At 37.5% G+C, this 24,115-nt stretch overlaps 1 protein-coding gene across 1 annotated transcript; it reads left to right on the forward strand.

Annotated features, from left to right (window-relative positions):
• The first annotated feature begins 1,190 nt into the window (after positions 1 to 1,190).
• LOC136261758 (uncharacterized) lies at positions 1,191 to 23,620 on the forward strand. Its single transcript, XM_066055812.1, has 9 exons — positions 1,191 to 1,331; positions 3,812 to 4,129; positions 6,839 to 7,141; positions 13,511 to 13,596; positions 15,055 to 15,265; positions 15,331 to 15,489; positions 16,868 to 17,053; positions 17,332 to 17,367; positions 23,390 to 23,620. Exons 1-9 carry the CDS (start codon positions 1,268 to 1,270, stop codon positions 23,473 to 23,475), a joined length of 1,449 nt encoding a protein of 482 aa, XP_065911884.1. The 5' UTR covers positions 1,191 to 1,267; the 3' UTR covers positions 23,476 to 23,620.
• The last annotated feature ends 495 nt before the right edge of the window (positions 23,621 to 24,115 follow it).

A 24,115-nucleotide genomic window follows, 5' to 3' on the forward strand; every position in this document is an offset into this window, starting at 1 on the left:
TTTGTAGTGATGCCATATTACTGATGTACATGGTATTATAGTAACTCCCTCACACAATTGGAGTGGCTAACTAATTGCTTTGTAACTAAGTTACTACATTTTTAAAGTAAGGCTAATAAGTATACAGTAACCAGTTACATTTCTTGTAACTACATTATACTTATATAGCTACAAATCTCCAGGACCTACGTATGAATCTGTACATGTTACATGCATACTGTATGTACAGTAGATACATTAAAATATTTACTGTGAGCCAGTTAATGTAATATACTATAAACGGAAAGGTTACCACAAAGTTGAAATTATGATACCTGAAAGCTACCATTATAAATAAACTGAGATCTTCAGCCAACACCATGCAACTGATAAACCGGTAGGTTTGATATACACATTGAGTGATAGCTATAGTATTACTATGTATAGGAAACTCCCTTTACCTGGCATATCAAATTTGAATTTTGGTTAGCTACAGTAAATATGATATATAAACCATTTTCTGTGCCAATTTGAAACTGATTGGTCTCTATAGTCTACACGTACAGTAGTATTTAGCTATAGCTATGTATGTAGGTCTAGCTGTCTACTGTGTAACTCACTTTCAATTACGGTAGCTTGACATTAAAGCTGGATGCAAAACATTGTGATGTGTTTAGGTGTTTCAGCATGGCTTGCATTCCATTGTTGGTATGTGATTACGATATCATTGGGAACCGCTGGGTCAAGACAGCTAGGCTGATAGGTTGTTCCATTCTCCTATTATTGTTATTAAAGCTTTACAGTGACCAGCACTGAAGGTCTGACAGCAACATGTGCTGCAGCCTTAGGATTACCTAACCTAATTTCAAGGACTTAGACCTAATGACTTCACTTAGTGACTGAAAAGGTGTAACAGAAAAGGGGCCAAACTAATGAAAAAAAGTCTCTCCAACCCCAGGATTCGAACTGCAGGTCGCCCAATGTCTAGTTGGGGCTGTAAAATAGTAGCTAAATGAATACATCAATAAATTTAATTATTAATTAATTGTATAATTGCTTCAATATAGGATCGAGAGCTCGAGACACAACCTTTAAAACTACACATTTGTCAGCCTTTTTTGTTGCACATATCAAAAATATTGCGTACAATTGACAAAAGCATGGGATAATGTGTCCGGAGGGTATACTATTAGTATCACGTGATAGACAACCTAGACGTGCTTATCTGGCAGTCTGGTTAAATTTCATGTACAGATCGTACTCTAGTGTTTTGAGCTAAAGTCTGAAGATGATGCTAAGATACTCTATATTCTTTGTAGCTGTTGTATACATCAGCTTAGAGCAAACGCAAGGTATATATTACTGTAGCTATCTATAGCTATGTCTTTAATGATGTATGAAGTTCGCTATGAAGCGACTCGCGTAGCTACTGTAACAGTATTTTGCCGTGGTCTATCGCTGTGTACCATGGTCTATCGCTGTGTACCATGGTTCAGCACACAATATGGTATGCATGGTTTAACGACGCGCTATTGCGCAGAGGGTTTCAATCGCCTCAGTTGCTTTCAGTGAATACGAAATGGCAGGAGTTGATAATTGTTTATTATAACTAGGAAGCTACTGTACATGTTGTTATATGTTAACTGACTTTACTTATTTTGCTGACCGAGCGGCTTGTTGCGTGATTCTAATCTGTACAAAATCGGTTCAATATTTATAGTATAAGGTAAATGCGGGTATTTCCGGACAGCGCACAATTCCGGACACTTTATGTATAGCACCCAAGAATGAATCAACTAGAACACACTTTTCGATTTTTATAATCCCTATAAGAATAGCTGTTCACTATGCATAATTCACACCAGAAATTTCAAGGCAATCCGTTGTTTCGTTCCTGGGCTAGCTTGGTAAAGGTGCCAAAGTGTCCGGAATTGTGCGCTGTCCGGAAATACCCGCATTTACCTTAATCATTATTGTATTTATTTATTCAGTTAGCTATTAAACTTTCCAGCAGCACCCAGTAATGGTCCACTGGTATCCTTTACCAGTGGCCAGATTAGATTGGTTAGAGAGCAGTGTGGTTTGTGGAATGCATTAAGCAAAGTATTCCCTTACCTGTTGCATGCGTGGCTTCATTTTAGAAATGAAATAATTTTTGGTGGTCTCTTCTATGTATAGCAACACTAGTACTCTCTTCCAAAAATCATGATTTGTTTTTCTTGAGAATAGTTATAGTGAATTGGCTGTTGACATATATGTGTGCCTGAGTCATGCTCAGTTGTGTGTATGCACTAACTATGGTCAATGTCACACATGCAGCACCAGTTTGTATATGGCTTTACACATGCTTGTACTGTGTGTTAACTATGTATAGACATGGAATGTGTGGTGATGGTGGGAGTTTACTGTTTGACTGAAATCCTATACTGGATACCAGTGTGAGGTATCTTATGTCTCTTCAGGGTGTGTGTGTGGTTTCAGTTGTTATTGGGTAATGACTTAAATGGATGATGTGAATTATGTCAGTAGATCATATAGTGGCCATGAATTCCAATTGTAATTCTTAGTATCTGTGTGTGTGTGTGTGTCTGTGTGCGTGTGCGCGTTATTTTAATAAAGAGCACATCAGTTGATGTTTATAGATGCAGTTTGTGGTGATGGCCATGTTATGTTTCTGTCAGCTGTAAACACTTTTACATACAAGTTTTGCGTTTATGTTACACATAACTTCAATATTTAATGCTTTCTCGTGCACCTATTTTATTTATCTTTTGTACACCCATTGGTATTTTATTCAACATTTATTAGATATACTTTCACTATGTATTTTGTGTGTTACAAATATTGCTCTTAGTTGAACGTGTGCAATATACTATACCTGTATTTTTGACACCTTGGTACTAATTTTAGTAGTTTACATGTATGTACACTAATAAAAATGAGAATAAGGACAAGTGTCCTGGAGTCCACATTAACGTCTTTTTGAGGGGCTCCATGGTATTATCATGTTTGACGCATTATGCAATATTATTTTGTTCAGTGCTATTATGAAAATTATAGTAACAGAGTAGCAGGAAGAAGTCTTGTACCAGGATATCACCAATAAATTTGTATTGTCAACATGTTTGCTGAATCCTTATGCTAATTGAAGTGTATAGAAACAATGAGGTTTCCCTGCAGCAGTCATTGACAGTTGTTGGTCATGAGAGAAAGTGTTATAAGGGCGTATTTTTACCATTTTGTAGTTTGCTTTGATAAATGCTTCTACAGATATCATGACATTCTCAGTAGACAGGTTTTTTTATTCACAAACTCTCTGTGTAGACCATGCAGTCCATTGTCTATTATACATTTTGAAAAGTTGGTTAATGATAACATAGTGAAACTCTCTGCAATGGCAGGCACATGGCCACACAGACATCTGGGTTTAGAGAGACAATCTTCTATAGCGTCAACTGTTCTGTATTGTACAGTAGCTGGATACATCAATATACTTTATCTCCCACTACTCTCCTAAGTATCTTTCATGTTGCATCCTCTAGAAAAATCACTTGTGTGTTGGTCTTGAATAACTATTACATAACAACTGAGGTTGTTTAGTTTGCTGCAATCCATGTCATGCAGTGTTCAGAGTTCATCATGTGCATGATATGTTGTACCATGTTCATAGATGTAATAGGAATTGAATACATACTGTACACTGTAGTATATAGTACAGTATTATAATTATTGCATGTGCACATGTATATTGAACTACTGTATACGCCCTCATGATGCTAATGTTATTAGTTGTCTCTTATATGCTTACAAGGTTCTTCATTGTATTCTATAGCTGTGATACTAGAAGGTCCTGTTACTACTATTGTACTCCCTCCTGTTGATGTTGTTCAGTTCAACTGTACTCACACTGAAGGAGTATCTAGTTGGGAAGTGAATGGTACCTTACACTCGCAAAATAATTTGGCAGATGGTGAACTTGTTGGACATAGTATTACAACTATTACTGCTACTAATGGTACTGGTAATGCTATCCTGGTGCTTGATGTAGTACTGGGTGACAGCAGAAATGGCAATGCATACGTATGCGTGATACCTCAAACATTTCCTTTACCAGATATACAGAGTGATCCTGCCTTCTTACGTGTTGCTGGTAAGTAAATCCACAAGTTTGAACAAACTGTGATGTCTCACAAACATCCAAAACTTAAATCCATTACCCATGTTAATTCATTTTGCCTTTATTAGCTGTTTGTACATAAGATTTTTTAAAAGTTTATATTGATTGACTTGTGCATAGTTCTCATTAAGGTCATGCCCCATGATTGAACTTTATTACTGCTAGGTGTAATGATAGCATTTACCTCTTGGTAGGCACCAGCCTATTATGCTGGCACAATTTGGAGCACGTTAGGTGCTTTGAAGCATGAAGCATAATGCTAGCATAATGGGTAGATTTTTGCCATACTATAAAGTTAATGTGTTATCAGTGGACAAGACAGGCATACTTATAAATAGCTACTCTATTTATAACCTTGTGTATGTTTTCCTATACATTCTCTTCACACACACAAAAAAGTTATTCTAATGAACCAATGAGCTACATAACTTAAACATTTGACAAAATAAGCTGCTAAATGAATTATTTTTAAATGGTCAACTATGAACAATTTCTTGCAAGCCTAAAGTTATCGTTGTCCATATACAGAAAGTGCAACACTGTTAGTTAAACATGAAAGTTGAGGTAAAATGTTTGAGCATAATAGGTAAAATGAAAAGCATAATAGGCTGGTGCTTACCTCTTGGTAAAACTGCATGACCTTGGTACTGTGAGACAATAATGCAATATACAATAGTACATAGATACAGTATTTATTTTAAAGCAGAAACAAACTGTGATGTTAAACTGCTCAAACAGTTAAAACTCTTAGTCATGATGTGTTTGCTACTGGATAAAAATTACATAATTTGCTTTGTTTTAAGTACATTACTAGTGTATTTATTGGGGTTGCATTTTATGGATTGTGCCAAGTATTAATTGTATTTCCTTTGAGACACCCGGGCCCTGAGTGCTGTTTTTCCATACATGCAAGCATAAGTGAATCAGATGCTTCAAGTGTTAGATTTTACTTCCTGTTAATTTTTCTTGGAGCTTTTGCTTGAACTACCACAGTGATCAGGTTATCATGTAGTAAGTGTCCATGTAATTCATTTCTAGTCATAGAACACACTAGTAGGATTATAAAGTTAGGTTAGCAATTCACAATGTCATGCACATGATAAATCATGCTGTTCGGAGTGGGGTTGTTTTATAACATTCCTTAACTGTTCTGCATATATGTATTGCCCAAGAGTACTGTATTTACCGAATTATCCACTTAACTGTACTCTATTTGCTCAATTATGTGCATGACTGTTTTGTATGACTCATACAGTACAGTTATGTAGCTAATTGGTACTGTATATAGTACTTGTCAGCACTTTGATCCTCCTACACAAAGTACAATGTACTGTATATTGTATATGACATACTTATACAATTGTGAAGATAATAAATACATTGTTAAGATATTGTTGAGTGGATCATGATATGGAGATCATTAATCAGTCTTGATTCTGTATAGTAAGGACCACGAAGGTTTGGTTTCGCTATCCATAAATATCTTCCAAAAACTAGCATCGCTTTTCTTTCACAACAGCTTACTATAGGAGGCATAATCAAACCCACGATTGACCTCAAACCATTCATATAAAGTTAAAGAATTGTATACTTATCTTGCCTGAATAACTGACTGATACCTTCGGCCAAACATTACTCAACTATGGTTAAGGTTACAGTCTTATAATTATTTTCTTCACTATTAGACATTGCTTCAGCCTAAGAAGCGCCTTTCACCAACTGCAGCAGCTACAATGTATGCTTACATTTTCCTCCTTTGTGTTCCGTTTCTTTCTCCACTACCACATAGATGTTGCTACACAGCAATGCTTGATGGTTTCAGTGCAACTAGCTGTCACAAAAATTGTCCATAATTTCTATAGTGACTAGATTGATTGCAGAGGCACTTCTCATATTGCTCTTCATTTGTAACGCTGAGTTGAAAACAAAGTGCATTGCTATTCAGTAATTGATGGTCAGGGTGCATGTGTCCACTCACATTATATGTAATGTGCCTGATGCTATTCTTTCCTTGATGTACAGTGGAACCTCAGTTATCCGGACCCCACTTATCTGGATTCTTGGTTAACCGAACTACGGGAATCACTGCTCTATTAGAGTAGTGACTGTTCTATTAGATACTGATATTTAAAAAAATTCTTTTATGATATTTGGTTATTTATGTACAGTTTCAGAAATATGGACTTTTCAGACTTATGGACTACCCCTGGACCGAAGGGGTTCAGATAACTGAGGTTCCACTGTTATGCTACCAGTATGCACTGTTTTGTCAATTATAAATTATGTTACAAAAGAATTGAAAATCAACAAAACAAGTGAGGTCATTATACTTGCAGCTATGATAGAGGACATCTCCCTACATCAGCCATGGCTATACTGTTAACAGGCCTGCTGTATTATGTCCACTAGTATAGCTGCAGGTATAAATAACTTGTTTCATTGCTTTTTTTATTTCTATGGTCCATACTTAAAATAATGCTTTACTTACAGTTATAATGCAAGGGTAAAGATCAATGCAATTTTGGTACATAGTTGCATGCTGAAGATAACTAAATTCATGAAAAATCTCTGCTTAAAAATAACCGTACCTGAACAGATGTGATATGTGATTGCTTTCATTGTTGGCTATAATTTTACAGTATTTCCATCAATATGTTATAACTTGTGCTACTGTTCCCATAGGTCTCCCTGAAATGGTTCCTAGTCTCACTATTGTTCCTGATTCTGTCATTGTTGATGGTGATGATGTCAACTTCATGGTGTACTGGGGAGAACCATTTAACAATTTTGATCCTATCATAAGCTACACCATACAATGTGATGGTACTTCAGGATGTGATGCACCTATTGTTACTGATGATAACACTACTCGAAGTCATAATTTTACTGACCTACCTGCACTAGCTAATTATACATTATCTGTATTCGCTACAAATTCTATTGGTGATGGTATTTCAGCCACTATAATGGTCAATGGAGTATCAGGTACTGTTTAATACAGTATACGCTACATACAGTTACTAGTATTTTGTCCTTTACATTGTGCATCATCAATGCTACTGTATTACAGTATGTATAAGCTTCACCTTAAGCACTTAGGAATATTTCCAGCTTTATTCTAGATTTCGTAAACCGCATGTTAAATTTTTCAATATGGAAGTTTGTGCTTTGTACTGTATGCATATGTTTTTTTTGTGAAATAGACACAGCCTCACAGCTACTCTTTGTTTTCATACCTGCACAGGTATGTCATTCATATGCAGTAGACTTGTTTTGTTAAAAATGTTTTTAATTCTTGGTGACCTACATAATAAAGTTAGCTGGGTACATAAAAGTACATTTTTGTCCTTTAAACAATGGTACCATAGAATCCAGAAACTCAACACATCAGTACTTTGAAATAACAAGAAACAGCCACCTCAAAGCTTACCTGTGCAAAGGCTTTACCTTCCCAGCACTGTTTGAATAAATAAGAAGAGACTGTTCATTTATTTTATACTAATCAGCTGTGTTAATACAGTAGCAAGCATAAAGATCCATGACATGTTGTGCGTAACTGTTCAGTGCGTATCAAGACACACGGTAGTGTGTCGTGCGGCCCAAGAAGCCGGCGCGTAACACCCGTGAGTATATTGACAGGAAGAATCAAGACACACGGTAGTGTGTCGTGCGGCCCAAGAAGCCGGCGCGTAACACCCGTGAGTATATTGACAGGAAGAATCAAGACACACGGTAGTGTGTCGTGCGGCCCAAGAAGCCGGCGCGTAACACCCGTGAGTATATCAAGACACACGGTAGTGTGTCGTGCGGCCCAAGAAGCCGGCGCGTAACACCCGTGAGTATATTGACAGGAAGAAAGAAAACGCAATTTTCGCACCTCCGTAGCTCTGTGCTTCCTTGATGAAACAAGACGATTTTTGCTGTGGACATGCCCCCCAACTGCAGCACTCTACATTCCAAATTTGAGCGAAATCGCTTCGCGCGTTCCCGAGATATGCGACTTCAAAAATTGGCTGAGTTTCTTCGTTTTTTTTTTCTTCTTCTTCTTCTTATTTTTCTTTTTCTTGTCGCACACTTACAAAAACTGCTATAAAACTCGAACGCGTTATCCGATTGCCTTGAAATTTGGCACACAGAAGGGGGGTATAAAGGCGCATCTTGGTACCAACTTTGGCTGGAATACCATAAACAGACAAAGAGTTATGAGCGATTATGCACGAAAAATAACACCAATATGTTGTCACGCCTACAGGGTAAACCGCGTATGGGAAGAAGCTGAAAATCGGTGGGTGAATAGGTTAACTATTGAACCTCAAACCTTTTGTGGTTTGAAAGAAATCGAGCTAAAAACCAGGAAGATACAGCGAAAAAATCAACAGTGTGTAACAATTACGCAATCGAGATTAGCTAATTTTTAATATTTTTATTTTATTATTATTATTATTATTATGCTTGCCACGCCTACCAGGTAAACCGCTTGGGGTAATGCTTTCAAAATCGCTGTACAGATGGAGTTATCATCTTAGAAAGGCTCTTCAATGGTGTAGAAGAATCAGACTTAAATCCACGGAGTTATAACACGAAATCCAACTTGGTGTAGCAAGTGCGAGATCGAGATACTCTAATAGAGCAGTCATCCTAATAGAGCAGTCACCCTGAACAGAATTAAAGAGATCAGTTAGAAATAAGTAACCTGTATAGAGATCAGCTACAAACAAATCACCCTGTAGAGAGTTCAGCTACAAACAATTCACCCTGTTAAAACATCAGTTAGAAGAAGATTTCTTGTAGAGAGTTCAAATACAAACAAATCACCCTGTTGAAAGATCAGCTAGAAGATGTCACCTTGTAGATAGTTCAGTTACAAAGAAACCACCATGTAGAGAATTCAGCTACAAACTAGTGACCCTGTAGATACATCAGCTAGAAGAAGTTACCTTGTAGAGAGTTCAGCTACAAAGAAACCATTCTGTAAAGAGCTCAGCTGCAAACAAATCACCTATACAGAATTCAGCTACAAACAAATCACCCTGTAGAGAGATCAGCTAGAAGAAGTTACCTTGTAGATAGTTCAGCTACAAACAAATCATCCTGTAGAGAGATCAGCTAGAAGAAGTTACCTTGTAGATAGTTCAGCTACAAACAATTCACCCTGTACAGAGCTCAGTTAAAAGAGGTTTCCTTGTAAAAAGTTCAGCTACAAACAAATCACCCTGTAGAGAGATAAGTAAGAAGAAGTTACCTTGTAGATCGTTCTGCTACAAACAATTCACCCTGTAAAGAGATCAGCTAGAAGAAGTTACCTTGTAGAGAGTTCAGCTACAAAGAAACCATCATGTAGAGAATTCAGCCGCAAACAAATCATGTATAGAGAGTTCAGCTACAAACAAATCTCCCTGTAGAGAGATCAGCTAGAAGAAGTTTCCTTGTAGAGAGTTCTGCTACAAACAAATCACCCTGTAGAAAGATCAGCTAGAAGAAATCACCTCGTAGAGAGTTCAGCTTCAAAGAAACAATCATGTGAGAGTTCAGGTACAAACAAATTGTCCTGTAGAGAGATCAGCTAGAAGAAGTTACCTTGTAGAGAGTTCAGCTACAAAGAAACCATCATGTAGATAGTTCAGGTACAAACAAATCACCCTGTAGAAAGATCAGCTATAGAAGAAATCACCTTGTAGAGAGTTCAGCTACAAAGAATCTATCGTGTAGAGAGTTTAACTACAAACAAATCACCCTGTAGAAAGATCAGCTATAGAAGAAATCACCTTGTAGAGAGTTCAGCTACAAAGAAACCATCATGTAGAGAGTTCAGCTACAAACAAATCGGCCTGTAGAGAGATCAGCTAGAAGAAATTACCTTGTAGAGAGTTCAGCTACAAAGAAACAATCATGTAGAGAGTTCAGCTGCAAACAAATCACCTGTAGAGAGTTCAGCTAGAAACAAGTCACCCTGTAGAGAGATCAGCTAGAAACAAGTCACCTTGTAGAGAGTTCAGCTAGAAGAAGTAACATTGTAGAGCTACAAAGAAGCTACCATGTAGAGTTCAGCTGCAAACAAATCACCCTGTAGAGAACTCAGCTACAAACAAATCGCCCTGTAGAAAGATTAGCTAGAAGAAGTTACTTTATAGGGAGTTCAGCTATGAACAGATCACCCTGTAGAAAGTTCAGCTACAAACAAATCACCCTGTAGAGAGTTAAGTTACAAAGAAACCACCATGTAGAGAGTTCAGCTGCAAAAAAAATCAATCACTCTGTAGAGAGTTCAGCTAGAAGAAGTCACCTTGTAGAGAGTTAAGCTGCAAATAAATCACCCTGTAGAGAATTCAGCTACAAACAAATCACCCTGTAGAAAGATCAGCTAGAAGAAGTTACCTTGTAGAGAGTTCAGCTACAAAGAAACCACCATGTAGAGAGTTCAGCTGCAAACAAATCACCTGTAGAGAATTCAGCTAGAAACAAGTCACCCTGTAGAGAGATCAGCTAGAAACAAGTCACCCTGTAGAGAGTTCAGCTAGAAGAAGTCACATTGTAGAGAGTTCAGCTACAAAGAAACTACCACGTAGAGAATCCAGCTGCAAACAAATCATCCTGTAGAGAGTTCAGCTAGAAGAAGTCACCTTTTAGAGAGTTCAGCTACAAAGCAACCACCATGTAAAGAGTTCAGCTGCAAAAAACTCAATCACCTTGTACAAAGATCGGCTAGAAGAAGTTACCTTGTAGAGAGTTCAGCTACAAAGAAACCACCATGTAGAGAGTTCAGCTGCAAACAAATCACCTGTAGAGAGTTCAGCTAGAAACAAGTCACCCTGTAGAGAGTTCAGCTAGAAGAAGTCACATTGTAGAGAGTTCAGCTACAATGAAACTCCCATGTAGAGAGTTCAGCTGCAAACAAATCACCCTGTAGAGAACTCAGCTACAAACAAATATGCAGTGAAAAAGATAAGCTAGAAGAAGTTACCTTGTAGAGAGTTCAGCTACAACGAAACCACCATGTAGAGAGTTCAGCTACAAACAAATCACCTGTAGAGAGTTCAGCTAGAAACAAGTCACCCTGTAGAGAGATCAGCTAGAAACAAGTCACCTTGTAGAGAGTTCAGCTAGAAGAAGTCACATTGTAGAGAGTTCAGCTACAAAGAAACCACCATTTAGAGAGTTCAGCTGCAAACAAATCACCCAGTAGAAAGTTCAGCTATGAACAGATCACCCTGTTGAGAGTTCAGTTAGAAACAAGGAATCCTGTAGAGAAATCACCTAGAAGTATCGCCTTGTAGAGTTCAGCTACAAACAAATCACCTGTAGAGAGTTCAGCTACAAACAAATCACCCTGTAGAGAGATCAGCTAGAAGAAGTTACCTTGTAGGGATTTCAGCTACAAACAAATCACCCTGTAGAGAGTTCAGCTACAAAGAAACTATTCTGTAAAGAGCTCAGCTGCAAACAAATCACTTGTACAGAATTCAGCTACAAACAAATCGCCCTGTAGAGAGATCAGCTAGAAGAAATTACCTTGTAGATAGTTCAGCTACAAACAAATCACCCTGTAGAGAGTTCAGCTACAAAGAAACTATTCTGTAAAGAGCTCAGCTGCAAACAAATCACTTGTACAGAATTCAGCTACAAACAAATCGCCCTGTAGAGAGATCAGCTAGAAGAAATTACCTTGTAGATAGTTCAGCTACAAACAAATCACCCTGTAGAAAGATCAGTTAGAAGAACTTACCTTGGAGAAAGTTCAGCTACAAAGAAACCATTTTGTAAAGAGCTCAGCTGCAAACAAATCACCTGTACAGAATTCAACTACGAACAAATCACCCTGTAGAGATCAGCTATAAGAAGTTACCTTGTAGATAGTTCAGCTACAAACAAATCTCCCTGTAGAGAGATCAGCTAGAAGAAATTACCTTGTAGAGAGTTCAGCTACAAAGAAACCACCATGTAGAGAGTTCAGCTGCAAAGAAATCACCCTGTAGAAAATTCTGCCAGAAACAAATTGCCCTGTAGAAAGATCAGTTAGAAGAAGTTACCTTTTAGAGAGTTCAGCTACAAAGAAACCATTCTGTAAAGAGCTCAGCTGCAAACAAATCACCTATACAAAATTCAGCTACAAACACATCACCTGTAGAGAGATCAGCTAGAAGAAGTTACCTTGTAGATCGTTCAGCTACAAACAATTCACCCTGTAGAGGGAGCAATTAGAAGAAGTCACCTTGTAGAGTGTTCAGTTACAAAGAAACCACCATGGAGATTTCTGTAATCAATATATGTGACCGGATTTGCGAAAAGGGGTCTTCCACACACATCCAATTCCGTAAATGTTGGAGACCATAACTCAGTGTTCAAGTAACATAATTATTAACCTGAACATTTCACCATGTATTCAGCTATAGTGGTGCTCACCACTGCCCAAATATCAAGGCAATAGCTCTTTCCAATCTGAAGTTATCAATTGTCAAAGTTGGCAAATTGGACCCCTTTTCGCAAATCCGGTCACATATGTATTATACAGTATATATAATTTGTACATTTACTGATAAAATATTTAAAGTACATCTACTTCATCTTTTCTTCTTCCTGTAGTAAAGAAAAAAACATAGGTTAAAAAAGTCCCAAAGCTGGCCATAGGCCGGCTTTGGGGTATACAAATACAAAAAGAAATGAAATCTAATCCAAAACAGCCAAGCTGTAAAAAAAGTGTGCGGCCCTCAGAAAGGCTATGGTGAAAAAAGATGTGAAATCCAAGGTGGCGGCCAAGAAATGGCTGTGATGGTAGGTTAGTGGTAAAAATTTTAATAACGACAATTCAGGTGAATTTTTGTGAAGCGGCACAAAAATTCACCTGAATTGTCATTATTAAAATTTTTACCACTAACCTACCATCACAGCCATTTCTTGGCCGCCACCTTGGATTTCACATCTTTTCTCACCATAGCCTTTCTGAGGGCCGCACACTTTTTTTACAGCTTGGCTGTTTTGGATTAGATATATATATATGTATGAAACTTTAGCTGATACACTGTATGCATCTGCATACATGAAGACTGCTCACTCCTAACTCATAAGCTCTTTGTGCTCAGATGACCTGAAATTCATTGCTGAGAAATATGATGAAACAGCAGCATCAACTTAAATAAAATAAAGTTGAAATAAAATCCAGTCCTTTGTTTGAGACCAGGAATTTTAATTTTGTTCTTGTATCCATAGAAGTCTGTCAACCATACAGACCAGCAGTTACATGTATCTACTGTAGCATTGTGGCTTACTTACACCTACAGCACATACACTTTGATATTTTGTGGTGTTTTTGGTTATGTCATTCTGTGTGGTATGTACCAATGTTACTGTGTTGTGTAGCTTTTGGAGTACCAAATGAGATCACTGGACTAAACCTCACTTGTCAACCCATCGGTACTAATAATAGCTGCACTTCATATTGGAATGTGAGTAATCCATGCATGCATAATTTTGTCTATAATCTGTACATGTACGTATATTATGTGACTGGATGACAAAACCAGGCTTCGGCACACATCCAATTTTGTGCTAGTAACTTGACCACTCAGTATGCTATTGACCTACAATTTTCACAGAGTTCTTTCATTGCATTATGGAATAACAGTTCAAAATGTGAAAATGATAGTTTACTCCTACATTGAGTTATGGTCCTGTATAGTCACAAATCTGGATGTGTGTGGAAGCCTAGTTTTGTCAAATCCGGTCACATATGATATCCATCCTGCAATTGTTCTACAGTATTCTAGTTATTTATAGCTGCTTATTATTAGCTTTAATCTCAATTCTTTGTTAATTTCTTTACTATTACGTAAGTACAGGTATGTACGTACTTTGCGAACAATACACATGTTGTTCCATTACACATCTAATAATGGTCAAAGGTCTGAGTTACATAGCAGTACCATATGCATACTACAGCCTGTATCATACGGTATAATAGTACTATATAGTAGGGACCACAAAGGTTTGGGCATGGCCATCATCAAAAAACCAGCCTCAATTTTCCCTGATAATGATGAGGCAGTATTAGATAGGTAACACTAAACCCAAACAAACTTTTAAATTGACTCGAAATGCTTTCAACAAGTTGTACAGAATTTTTTAAATAAAATAATTAAATGGAATTTTCTACTGACTGAGTAAATGACTGACTGATGCCTACAGACATGCGTAACTTGATGATGGCTAAGGCTATGGGCTTAATTTTTTTCACTATTCAACGTCGCTTCAGCCAGACACGTGCCTTTTGGCATACCACAGTACATACAATGCAATCTTCATGGACTTACCAGTGTCCTCCTTTTGTGTCCCATTCATCTTTACTGACAGTGAAAGGTGTTGATTTGGTAGTAGTGCATGATGGCTTTCTTTCATAACAGAAATCATCTGTAATTTTTGTAGTGTTACTTACAGTATTGTGCTCAAGATACTACATTGGAAATGTACAGTGGGAATATAAAGAAATGGCTCCACGCATCCCAGCTATCAATTATCGTTTGAAAAGTGAAGTATCCATTACACTTTGTTGTCAGCTATGTTCAACCCATTACACAGCATTATGAATCAAGGACTGTTTGAAAGCACCTCTGCGATCAAAGTAGCCACTTCTTATTGTTTTACTGTGATTTAATATCGTGCACCACTCCAGCTTGTTTAATTCAGTACTTTTTATCGATCTACTAGGGTCCCTACTCTCATTGAAAATTGCAATTTTTTGTGTACTTGTATTTATTATAAAAAAACTGGGTGGACATTACCAGACAATTATAGGTACATATTACAAGTGTTGTAATATGATACATAATGCACACAATGCCAACTACACAGTATTGTACACAATAGATTCAACTGAACAATCTGTAATTTGTTGTATTTCCTTATAGCCTCCAACACAAGGAAATGATGATCTAGCAATGCTCCAGTATACAGTTTATGTTAATGGTGACTTCTACATGAATGTTACTCAAACTACAATAACATTTAGTGCTCCTGCCCTACCTGAGGAAATGTTTTTGGGAAATGTTAGCATCACTGTGACACCAGTAAACAGATTTGGAGAAGGGCCAACAAGTGATAATGTAACAGCAGAAATTAGTAAGTTTTACTAAAGTCTGTGTTCACGACAGAAGTATTATCTCACATTTTTGTGAATTTTTTAGTGTCCTCATCAGTAACTGATATCAGAGTGACCGTCACTACACTTCGTCCTAGTGATTTTTACTCAGCCACTGTCAACTGTACCATCCATTCTCAGAGTAATGCAGACAAATGCCAGGTATTGGCAATCCCTACAAGTGACGCATATACACCAATCACAGGTGAGTACCAGTACATCATGAAATGTCCTTTTGTTGCTACATTATTATAATAGCAATATCACAGAAATAATACTTTACAATGTACTGTCCACTCTCAACTTTCCTTATTCTAATGGTATTTTTTTGTTGAAAATTTTATTTCTATACATGCTTACACATATTGTATTATGTAGATGTTATGGGTGTGTAAACGTTTCCTACAACCATCATTAACTAAAGGAATTGTATAGTTAACAGTGTATGTGTTATGTAGGTGTCACTCCTAGTTGTTGCATGACTTCTCTGTAAGCAAGTTCAATAAATAAACTAGTGTCCATTTGGTTCTACTTGGGGTACTTAGAGATAATGAGTTACTCTCTCTAGAATTCCTATGGATATAAGTACATGAAAATAACAAGGAGAACAAACTAGTGTCCATTTGGTTCTACTTGGGGTACTTAGAGATAATGAGTTACTCTCTCTAGAATTCCTATGGATATAAGTACATGAAAATAACAAGGAGAAAACATCCTGACCACCTGGTAGACTCCTGTAAGCGTTCGAGCGTAAATCGGATGGCTGCAGGTTCGAGGCTACCTAGGTCCAGTCATGGATTTTTTCTCCTTTCTCCAACTTTTCAAACACACCTTAAGTAGTTAAAGTCTAAGTAGCTAAAGTCTTTGAGCAGGCTGTAGGACCAGGTGTCCTACAGACCTTCAGCACTTGCGCTGTAAAGCATTAATAAAAAAGTTGCTATTATAAGTAGGAACTCATATAAGCAGACATGATTTAATCTCTTGTGTATGCATAGTTTGTTATGGGATATAGTAAACAGTGTAGAGGAAGATATCACCCATGTACCCTATTGTACCACCATTGTTGATACACGATATGGGTACACATTACACATGCATGAATACAGTACTTCACCCCATTACACAATTTTGCTGTTACAGCAGTTAAACACAAATATATAAGGTTTCCGTATGGTTTGTTACACTGGCAACTCACTGTGTACACATGAGTGCTATGTGGACAATGTTGTATGGCTGCACTGATTAGGTCAGCTAATCATGTTATCCACATGAAGGAACTTAGCAGTTTTCTGATTTGATAACACTAACTGAATTTGTGTGACACATGATCATGGTGACTTGCTGAATGAAGAAAACATTTTATGTACTGCATAACTACTTACGGGTACATGCCATATGATACAAGGAAAAGCACTTTAAAAATTTCTATGTGTAAAACAGCCTGTATTACGTATAATGTGTCATTTGTTACTGTTGCTCTCCTATGCTTATCTAGCCTTATCTGTACACAGTATGTATGGTATGTATTGTAGATAGCAGCCTGATTTTTGACTTTTACTTTTATTCACACTGATTCCTTACAGTGTCTGGTACCATCAACAATCTCATGGCTTCAGTGGTAATTAGTTCCCTGAAGTGTGAAGTATCCTACATGATCACTGCTGGAGGGACTCAAGGTGGAGATTTGGTAGGGCCTAATTTCCTTTATGGACCTCTCACCACTGACTCATGCCCAGAAGAGATTACAACCACATCAGTTACACCAACATGTGAGGAATATTATGTGACTTGTTAAATCTAGCACAAAATACATGTACGCATTATATTTAAGAAGCAGCTCTACATCGTATGTCTAGTTTAATTACCACAAGATTTGTTAAATAAAATCTGTCAACTAAAGGTTTTACAATATATTTTTTTACTTTTTGTACATTCCATGTTGCTAGTGCTGCAGATTTGTATATTCATAGCATTGGCTATTAATATACGCTGTACATTGGTGCTACCCCAGCACTTACTTATGAAGTATTTCTTTCTGTTGTTTTAGCAACCAGCACCATGATAGCTACACCAACTCCTACAGGTTAGTACTGCAATTACATGTATGTGACTTAGTGAGTGTGGTACTGAGTTTTTCATTGGGTGTGGTATTTTACAAATCAGTGCACAATTTAAAGCTACAATTAGGCATGATTTTACACAATTGTGTTACAAATGCAAACTATGTTTGCTGTTGACAAATTGTCATCAAATGTGACAAATGTTTGAAAAGTTTGTAATGACACTGTTGCTAAGATACTGTACAACTAGAGGTAAAACTGATGCACATGTGAAGATAGCACATTAATAATGGATGGGTGCCTAATATAGGCAGCAGATGGGTGCCAATGGGGGCGTGGTCCTCCCTCTCTCCCCCTGTATGTTATCTTGCTGAAAAAGATCCTTCTTTATGAAGTAGGACTGAAAACTTAATAAAGATTGATATACTCTTGACTAATAAAAAGTATTCAAATACTCTAATAGAGCAGTAAAAGCGCTTCATAAAAATATGTTCCTAAAAGTATATAGTGTAAAAGCAAAAAAAATGTCTATATAGTGGAAATTAAACCACTGGCCTCTTACTTTGAAAGTCAGCAACTTACCTCATTACTGAGTGATTCCAAGTGTTTAAAGCCTGTATGTACCATTTGTATTGCATGGGCTATCTGCCACTATGACACATAGCCCATGCAATGCAGTCAGTTATGCATTGTTACCACAAAAAGCAGAGCAATTGTGTATACACAGCATGAGATTTGCACATCATAACTTTACACAGTAAATTTATCAATACAAAAAAACTTGCTGTAAAGCACCTTTTCTCTTCTATACAGAATTCATGCACCAATCTTCCACTATTACAGTTGTTACCTTGGCACTTTTCATAAATTGACTGTAAACTTAATGTACATGTACAACTGCAATTAACAGATACAGTGTACATGCATCACACTATTTCACAATGTATATCACTGCCCTGGCTCCAGTGGGGTAGATTCTGTAGCAGCTGCAGTTGTACTGATAGCTAAGTCTCTGTACCGTTCCATTATCTGGCCGTAGATTGTCTGAATGTTCTTTTATCCAAACTGTTGAGGTGACTGTTCTATTAGAGTATTTTGCATAAACTGTATGTTCTATTAGAGTATTTTAACTGAGTTCTGTATATAAATTTATGGCCATTATCCAAATATACCTATGGGTCATTGAGGTCGGATAATGGAGGGATCACTGTATTAGCTAAAACCGGTAGTTTGAATAAGCCTGCATGGCATTACCCATGCAGGTGTCTACTATTAACTATCATCATCTACTGATAGTTGTCCCTCTGGAATAATAGATATCTTAGCACTTGAATTTTGTCTGAAGGATTGAGGATGCCATGTGTACTACCATGCTCTGTATGGTAGCTTGGCTGGTTGGTCTGGTGCAGCTTCAGCCACTCCTTTTCCAAATGTGAAGGGATGGCTGCACCAGACTATATAGTCACTGGCAGTCTAGCTTGATGGCTCAAAGACTCTTGTTGGTACAGAGTTACTCTTGGTGCAATCATCAGCAGGTTTACATGGTTGAAAATATATATAATATCATAACACCAACTTGTCTATATGAATAAATGAGCTACAGAGAATGGCTAAGGGGCTGTTTTCCTCATGAGTAAACATTTGGAAACAAATTCATGGTCATTTGCCAAATTTGCTGAATTTGGTCAGTATCAAAACATCCTTCCATATGGTAGAACACAGTATTGATACATTCTCATCCTTTAAGCATCATGATTTCTCATCATGACAAGAATGTGTGTGCATTCTTGTAGACTATTTGTACCTAATGTACAACCTAATCATTCATTGTGTACTATAAGTGATATTGAATGGACAAATGTATTTTTCATTGGACAACCTGGGTGGCTTACCATGCTGTACTTCTGTATTGGTACAACACATTATGTACAAAAGAATGCACAAGGTTAATAGGCATGTCAGTAGGTATATGATTTTGTATTGAGCACATGTATGGTTGAAAGAGCAGTACACTTCTCAGGAATTCTGTACATACACAGTAATGCATGTTAGTTTCACAAATTTATATGAGCCCTTAACACCCTGTGTTATATATAGGAGCAATTTCTCTTAATAGCAAATAATTATACCTAAGGCCACATAAACGTAATTATTAGTTTCTCATTCCTGCCCACACCACCGTTTTTCTTACATCGTCAAGGATTTTTTGTACCACTAGTGGCTTAGTGCAGCCACCCAGCACCCTTTAAAGTTGGTACCTTGCTAGAGAAGTCTAAGATAACTGTATTCTGAGTCATTTTAACTAGCTAATTCAGCTATTTAGTTAGTAAAAAAATAAAATAAAAATCTGTCTTCCCGCACTGGTATTTTGAGTGCAGGAAGATGAGAAACTAATAATTAAGTTTATGTGGCCTAATAGCATTAATGCACAGTACATAGCGATCAGCATATAAGTGAATATAAAAGTATGTAAAGTATCAATGAGGATTGAGTGTCCAAAAACTTTTACCCTTTAGCATAGTGCAGTATTTTAACTCTCGCTTACATGATGTGAAATGGCAGGGAACATGCCAACCAGCCCATTCACAATGATCAGAATGCTGAAATACTAATAATTCAAGTGATATAGCCCTGGATTGCCAGGGTTCGAACATTCACTAACTTTCGAACTTTTAAAAGAACTGGTTCCTGTATACAGAATTACAAATTACAGCGTATTAACACACACAGTTTTAATGATTCAACACATTTACCAAGAAAACTTGAAATTGAATACTACAAGTAAAGATACTCATGGTTGCTAGGTTTTAAATGCATTTTACTGCTGCTATACAGTTGCTGGAACAACATGCATGGAAACCTTAAAGGCATGGCCCATAACACCACTAAACCATCAATACAAAGTTTAATTATATGCCAAAATACCATAAGTCTAGCTTCCTCCACATAATTGTGGAATAGTTATCTAATTAGTATAGTTTGAATTGTTCAACCCACATTTGAATGTATTCAAACGATCCTGTCATATTTGACTGTCTTAATGACGATGTCATACGGAAGGTTGTGCTTCGAATGGAGGGCGCTGCTGGGCCATCAGGAGTGGATGCCCGAGGCTGGCGCCGCCTCTGTACATCATTTCACTCAGCATCAGTGGACTTATGCCGTTCTCTGGCCATAGTTGCTAGGTGGATTTGTACTTCTTTTGTGGATCCCTCCACTTTGCAACCTTTACTCAACAGTCGCCTTATTGCACGGATAAAAATCCAGGTGTTCGACCTGTAGGGATAGGAGAAACCTCCAGGCCAATCATCTCTAAGGCTATCCTAAGTGTATTGAAGCAGGACATCTTAAAAACATCAGGCTGCCTTCAACTTTGTGCAGGCCAGCGTGGGGGCTGTGAGGCTGCAGTGAATGCCATGAGAGAGACTTTTAATGATTCACATTCCGAAGGGGTCCTGCTGATTGATGCTTCTAATGCTTTTAATTCCCTGAATCGTCGCTCTGCCCTTCTGAACATGTTTAATTTGTGACATCCCTTTGCTACTGTTTTGACCAACATCTATCATATAGCTTCAAACTTATTTATTGATGGTACATCCATATTGTCTCGAGAGGGTACTACACAAGGAGACCCTTTAGCAATGCCCATGTATGCTATCAGTTTGATTCCAGTTATTCAACGTCTAAGGGGTATTGCCAAGCAAGTTTGGTATGCGGATGATGCTGCTGCTGGGGGTTTGCTTTGTCAGCTGAAGAAATGGTGGGATACATTGTGTTCTTTCAGTGGCTCTTTTGGGTATAATGTTAACACAGTCAAGTGCTGGTTAGTTGTCAAGGAAGGTTTGTTGCAGAGGGCTAATCATGTTTTCATGGGGACTGGCGTTCAGGTCACCTCTTCTGGTCACCCATACTTGGGTGCAGCATTGGGTTCCACTACCTTTATTGACTCGTTTACTGAACAGCATGTTGATGAATGGATTCAAGGAGTCTCTCACCTATCTTCTTTTGCTGAGACACAGCCTCACACATCTTATGCTGCTTTTTATAATGGTTACCTTTCCAAGTGGAATTATTTTTTTCGTACCACTCCAAATATTTCCATCCGGCTTTCACCTCTTGAATCTGCAGTTCGCAGCCATTTTCTTCCTAAGTTAGTACTGTATCCTGTTGGTGACGTTGAATGAGAATTGTTTGGCCTTCCTGTGCGTTTTGGAGATCTGGGCATCAGTAATCCTACCTTGACATCTGATGAGCAGTACACTTTTTCAAGGGAGCTGCTGCATGGCTAATAGACTTGATTTACCATCAAAACCCTGCATTGTCTGAAGATGTAGTTCATCATCAGCATGAGATTTTTCGTCATCTTTCTTCTGTCAAAGAGCGATCCTTATCTAACCAATTATAGTCCACACTTTCCAGCTTCCCTCCACCTTTGCGTTGGGCTGTTGAATGCTGCACCGAGAAAGGTTCTTCTTCTTGGCTTACTGCTCTTCCTCTAGAGCAGTATGGCTTTGCACTTCATAAGGGTGAGTTCATTGATGCCACTTGTTTAAGGTATGGCTACATGCCATCATGACTACCATCTCACTGTGTGTGTGGCAAGGATTTTAGCCTATCCTACACCCTTAGCTGCCCACATGGTGCCTTTCCGATTATTTGGCATAATGAAATTAGGAATCTGACAGCTAGTTTGATGTCTGAAGTCTGCCATAATGTTCAGATTGAACCACAGCTGCACCCTTTGTCTGGTGAGACCTTACATTATCGGTCTGCCATTCAAGATGATGACGCGAGGGTAGACATCAGGGCTTCCGGCTTCTGGAGGTGCCTACACCATCATACCTTCTTTGATGTGAGGGTTTTTAACTGCTTTGCAGCTTCTAATTGTTCCTCTATGCTATCTACTGCTTTTCGAAAACATGAACTAGAGAAACATCGTGCTTATGAGGAATGGATTCGGTAGGTGGAGCATGGGAGTTTTACCCCCTTGTTTTTTCCACTTCAGGTGGCATGGGAAGGGCTGCTACCACCACTTATAAACATCTTGCCCACCTGCTGAGCGAGAAGTGGAATTCTCCATATTCTGTGGTGATGGGCTGGCTCTGTTGTAGTTTGGGGTTTTCCTTGCTCCATTCTTCAGTTATGTGTATCAGGGGATCACGCTCAAGATCCAAGTGTTTGTGTGCGCCTCCAGCAGTCGATCTTGCTGTTGCTGAGGGGCACCTGCCTGCCCATTGAACCCTGGGCAAGCTGTAGGTTCTGTGTAGGTTCTTTTCTGTAGGTTATAATTAATTTTTTTAATATTTAATTTTTCAAATATTTTCTTAGCATTTATAGAGATGTGTGGGAGGAAGGGAGTTCCACTAGGGCCGGAGGGAAAAAATATATATATATATATATATATATATATAATTCAAACTAACCTTTGAATTCACTTAAGTTCATTTGGACCCTATCAAGTAAACATCTTTGGTGAACATTTCATATGTATTGGGTGCAAAATGTGCAAATTTGAAATATTTTGTAATCCAATCACATACATATGCAGTATACAGATCAACTACACTGCATGACATTCAAATACTCTAATAGAAATAGAACCTAATAGAAATAATAATAGAACCATGCTGATAGAGCTTGATAGGAATATTATGTTTAATAGAGCTTGAGTGGTGGTCTGTTGCACTAACCAAACAAAAAGATTCATCCCTGAGAAGTCAACTGAAGCAAAACCATTTAATGTTTATGAAGATTTATTTGTGCAAGTTGTGTTTATTAGATATATATTTATTCTACTTATTGTGACTGCACTATTAGAGTGTTTATTATTATTGTTACATGGGTGCACTATTAGAATATTGCATAGATAGTTGTCCTTATGTAATGCATCATATACTAATTTTACTTTCATGCAATGTGCACAAACTTGTATGTTAAGTGGTTGTTGTAACTTCTTGTGCTTTCCAACTAATTTGTTTTTACAACTTTTAGTTGTTGATATGAGTGAACAATAATAATATTGTGTGCGTGTATTTTCATATATAGTGAGAGTTGGTACTGGATCTGCTGCTGGGCTGAAGTGTAGTATGATGTTTATGGTTGCTTCTCTTATAGCAGTGATGACTATGTAACTGTTACTGTGCTAACAATATATTTCAAATATATAAAGAGATTTACATTATAGTTGTACAGTAATTAGCTAGTTACTAACAGCAAGATAGTATATTATATTCTTTGCATAGCATGATTGTGTTTGTAATAAATACTGTATGCAAAGTTCTGTTAAATTTTTGCATTACTTGAGGTCCAGCACTGAAATCAGGAAAGGAAGAGTTCTCTATCCAGTGACTATTGGAAGAAGTACTGTACATTAACAACATGGTCGCTACTGTACATGTTCATATCTAAATTTTGCTTAAATGTACAAAATAATTCCAAGCCTGGTAACTAGATTTTTTGACCAAGCCAGTCACATGGACAAAAACTAAATAATGCATATACATGATGTCACATAACAAGTCATATTCATATAATCAAATGTCTGCATTCTACAATGTGTATTATACAGCTATTTAATGTTTAATATACTATGTACCTGTTGCGTTGGGCCCTCAAAAACATTTGATAACTTCATGGATGAATTTCACATTAATTTTATCTGCATTGATAATGTTTTCATTTAAATGTCTGACACATTATTTATAACCAATCAAAGTTTTCACCATACACTTACTATGGGGAAGTCATAATAGTGCATAGCTTGTTATGTGA

Source organism: Dysidea avara, chromosome 1, assembly GCF_963678975.1.
Source record: "Dysidea avara chromosome 1, odDysAvar1.4, whole genome shotgun sequence".
Classification (NCBI taxonomy): Eukaryota; Metazoa; Porifera; class Demospongiae; order Dictyoceratida; family Dysideidae; genus Dysidea; species Dysidea avara.

What these genes read in the sequence shown, in the direction of transcription:
- LOC136261758 (XM_066055812.1), top strand. Translation starts at nt 1,268, where the DNA reads ATGATGCTAAGATACTCTATATTCTTTGTAGCTGTTGTATACATCAGC. An exon ending in AATGGTCAATGGAGTATCAG is followed by an intron (nt 7,142 to 13,510) that starts GTACTGTTTAAT and finishes TGTGTTGTGTAG; the next exon opens with CTTTTGGAGTACCAAATGAG. An exon ending in AGCTACACCAACTCCTACAG is followed by an intron (nt 17,368 to 23,389) that starts GTTAGTACTGCA and finishes TTTCATATATAG; the next exon opens with TGAGAGTTGGTACTGGATCT.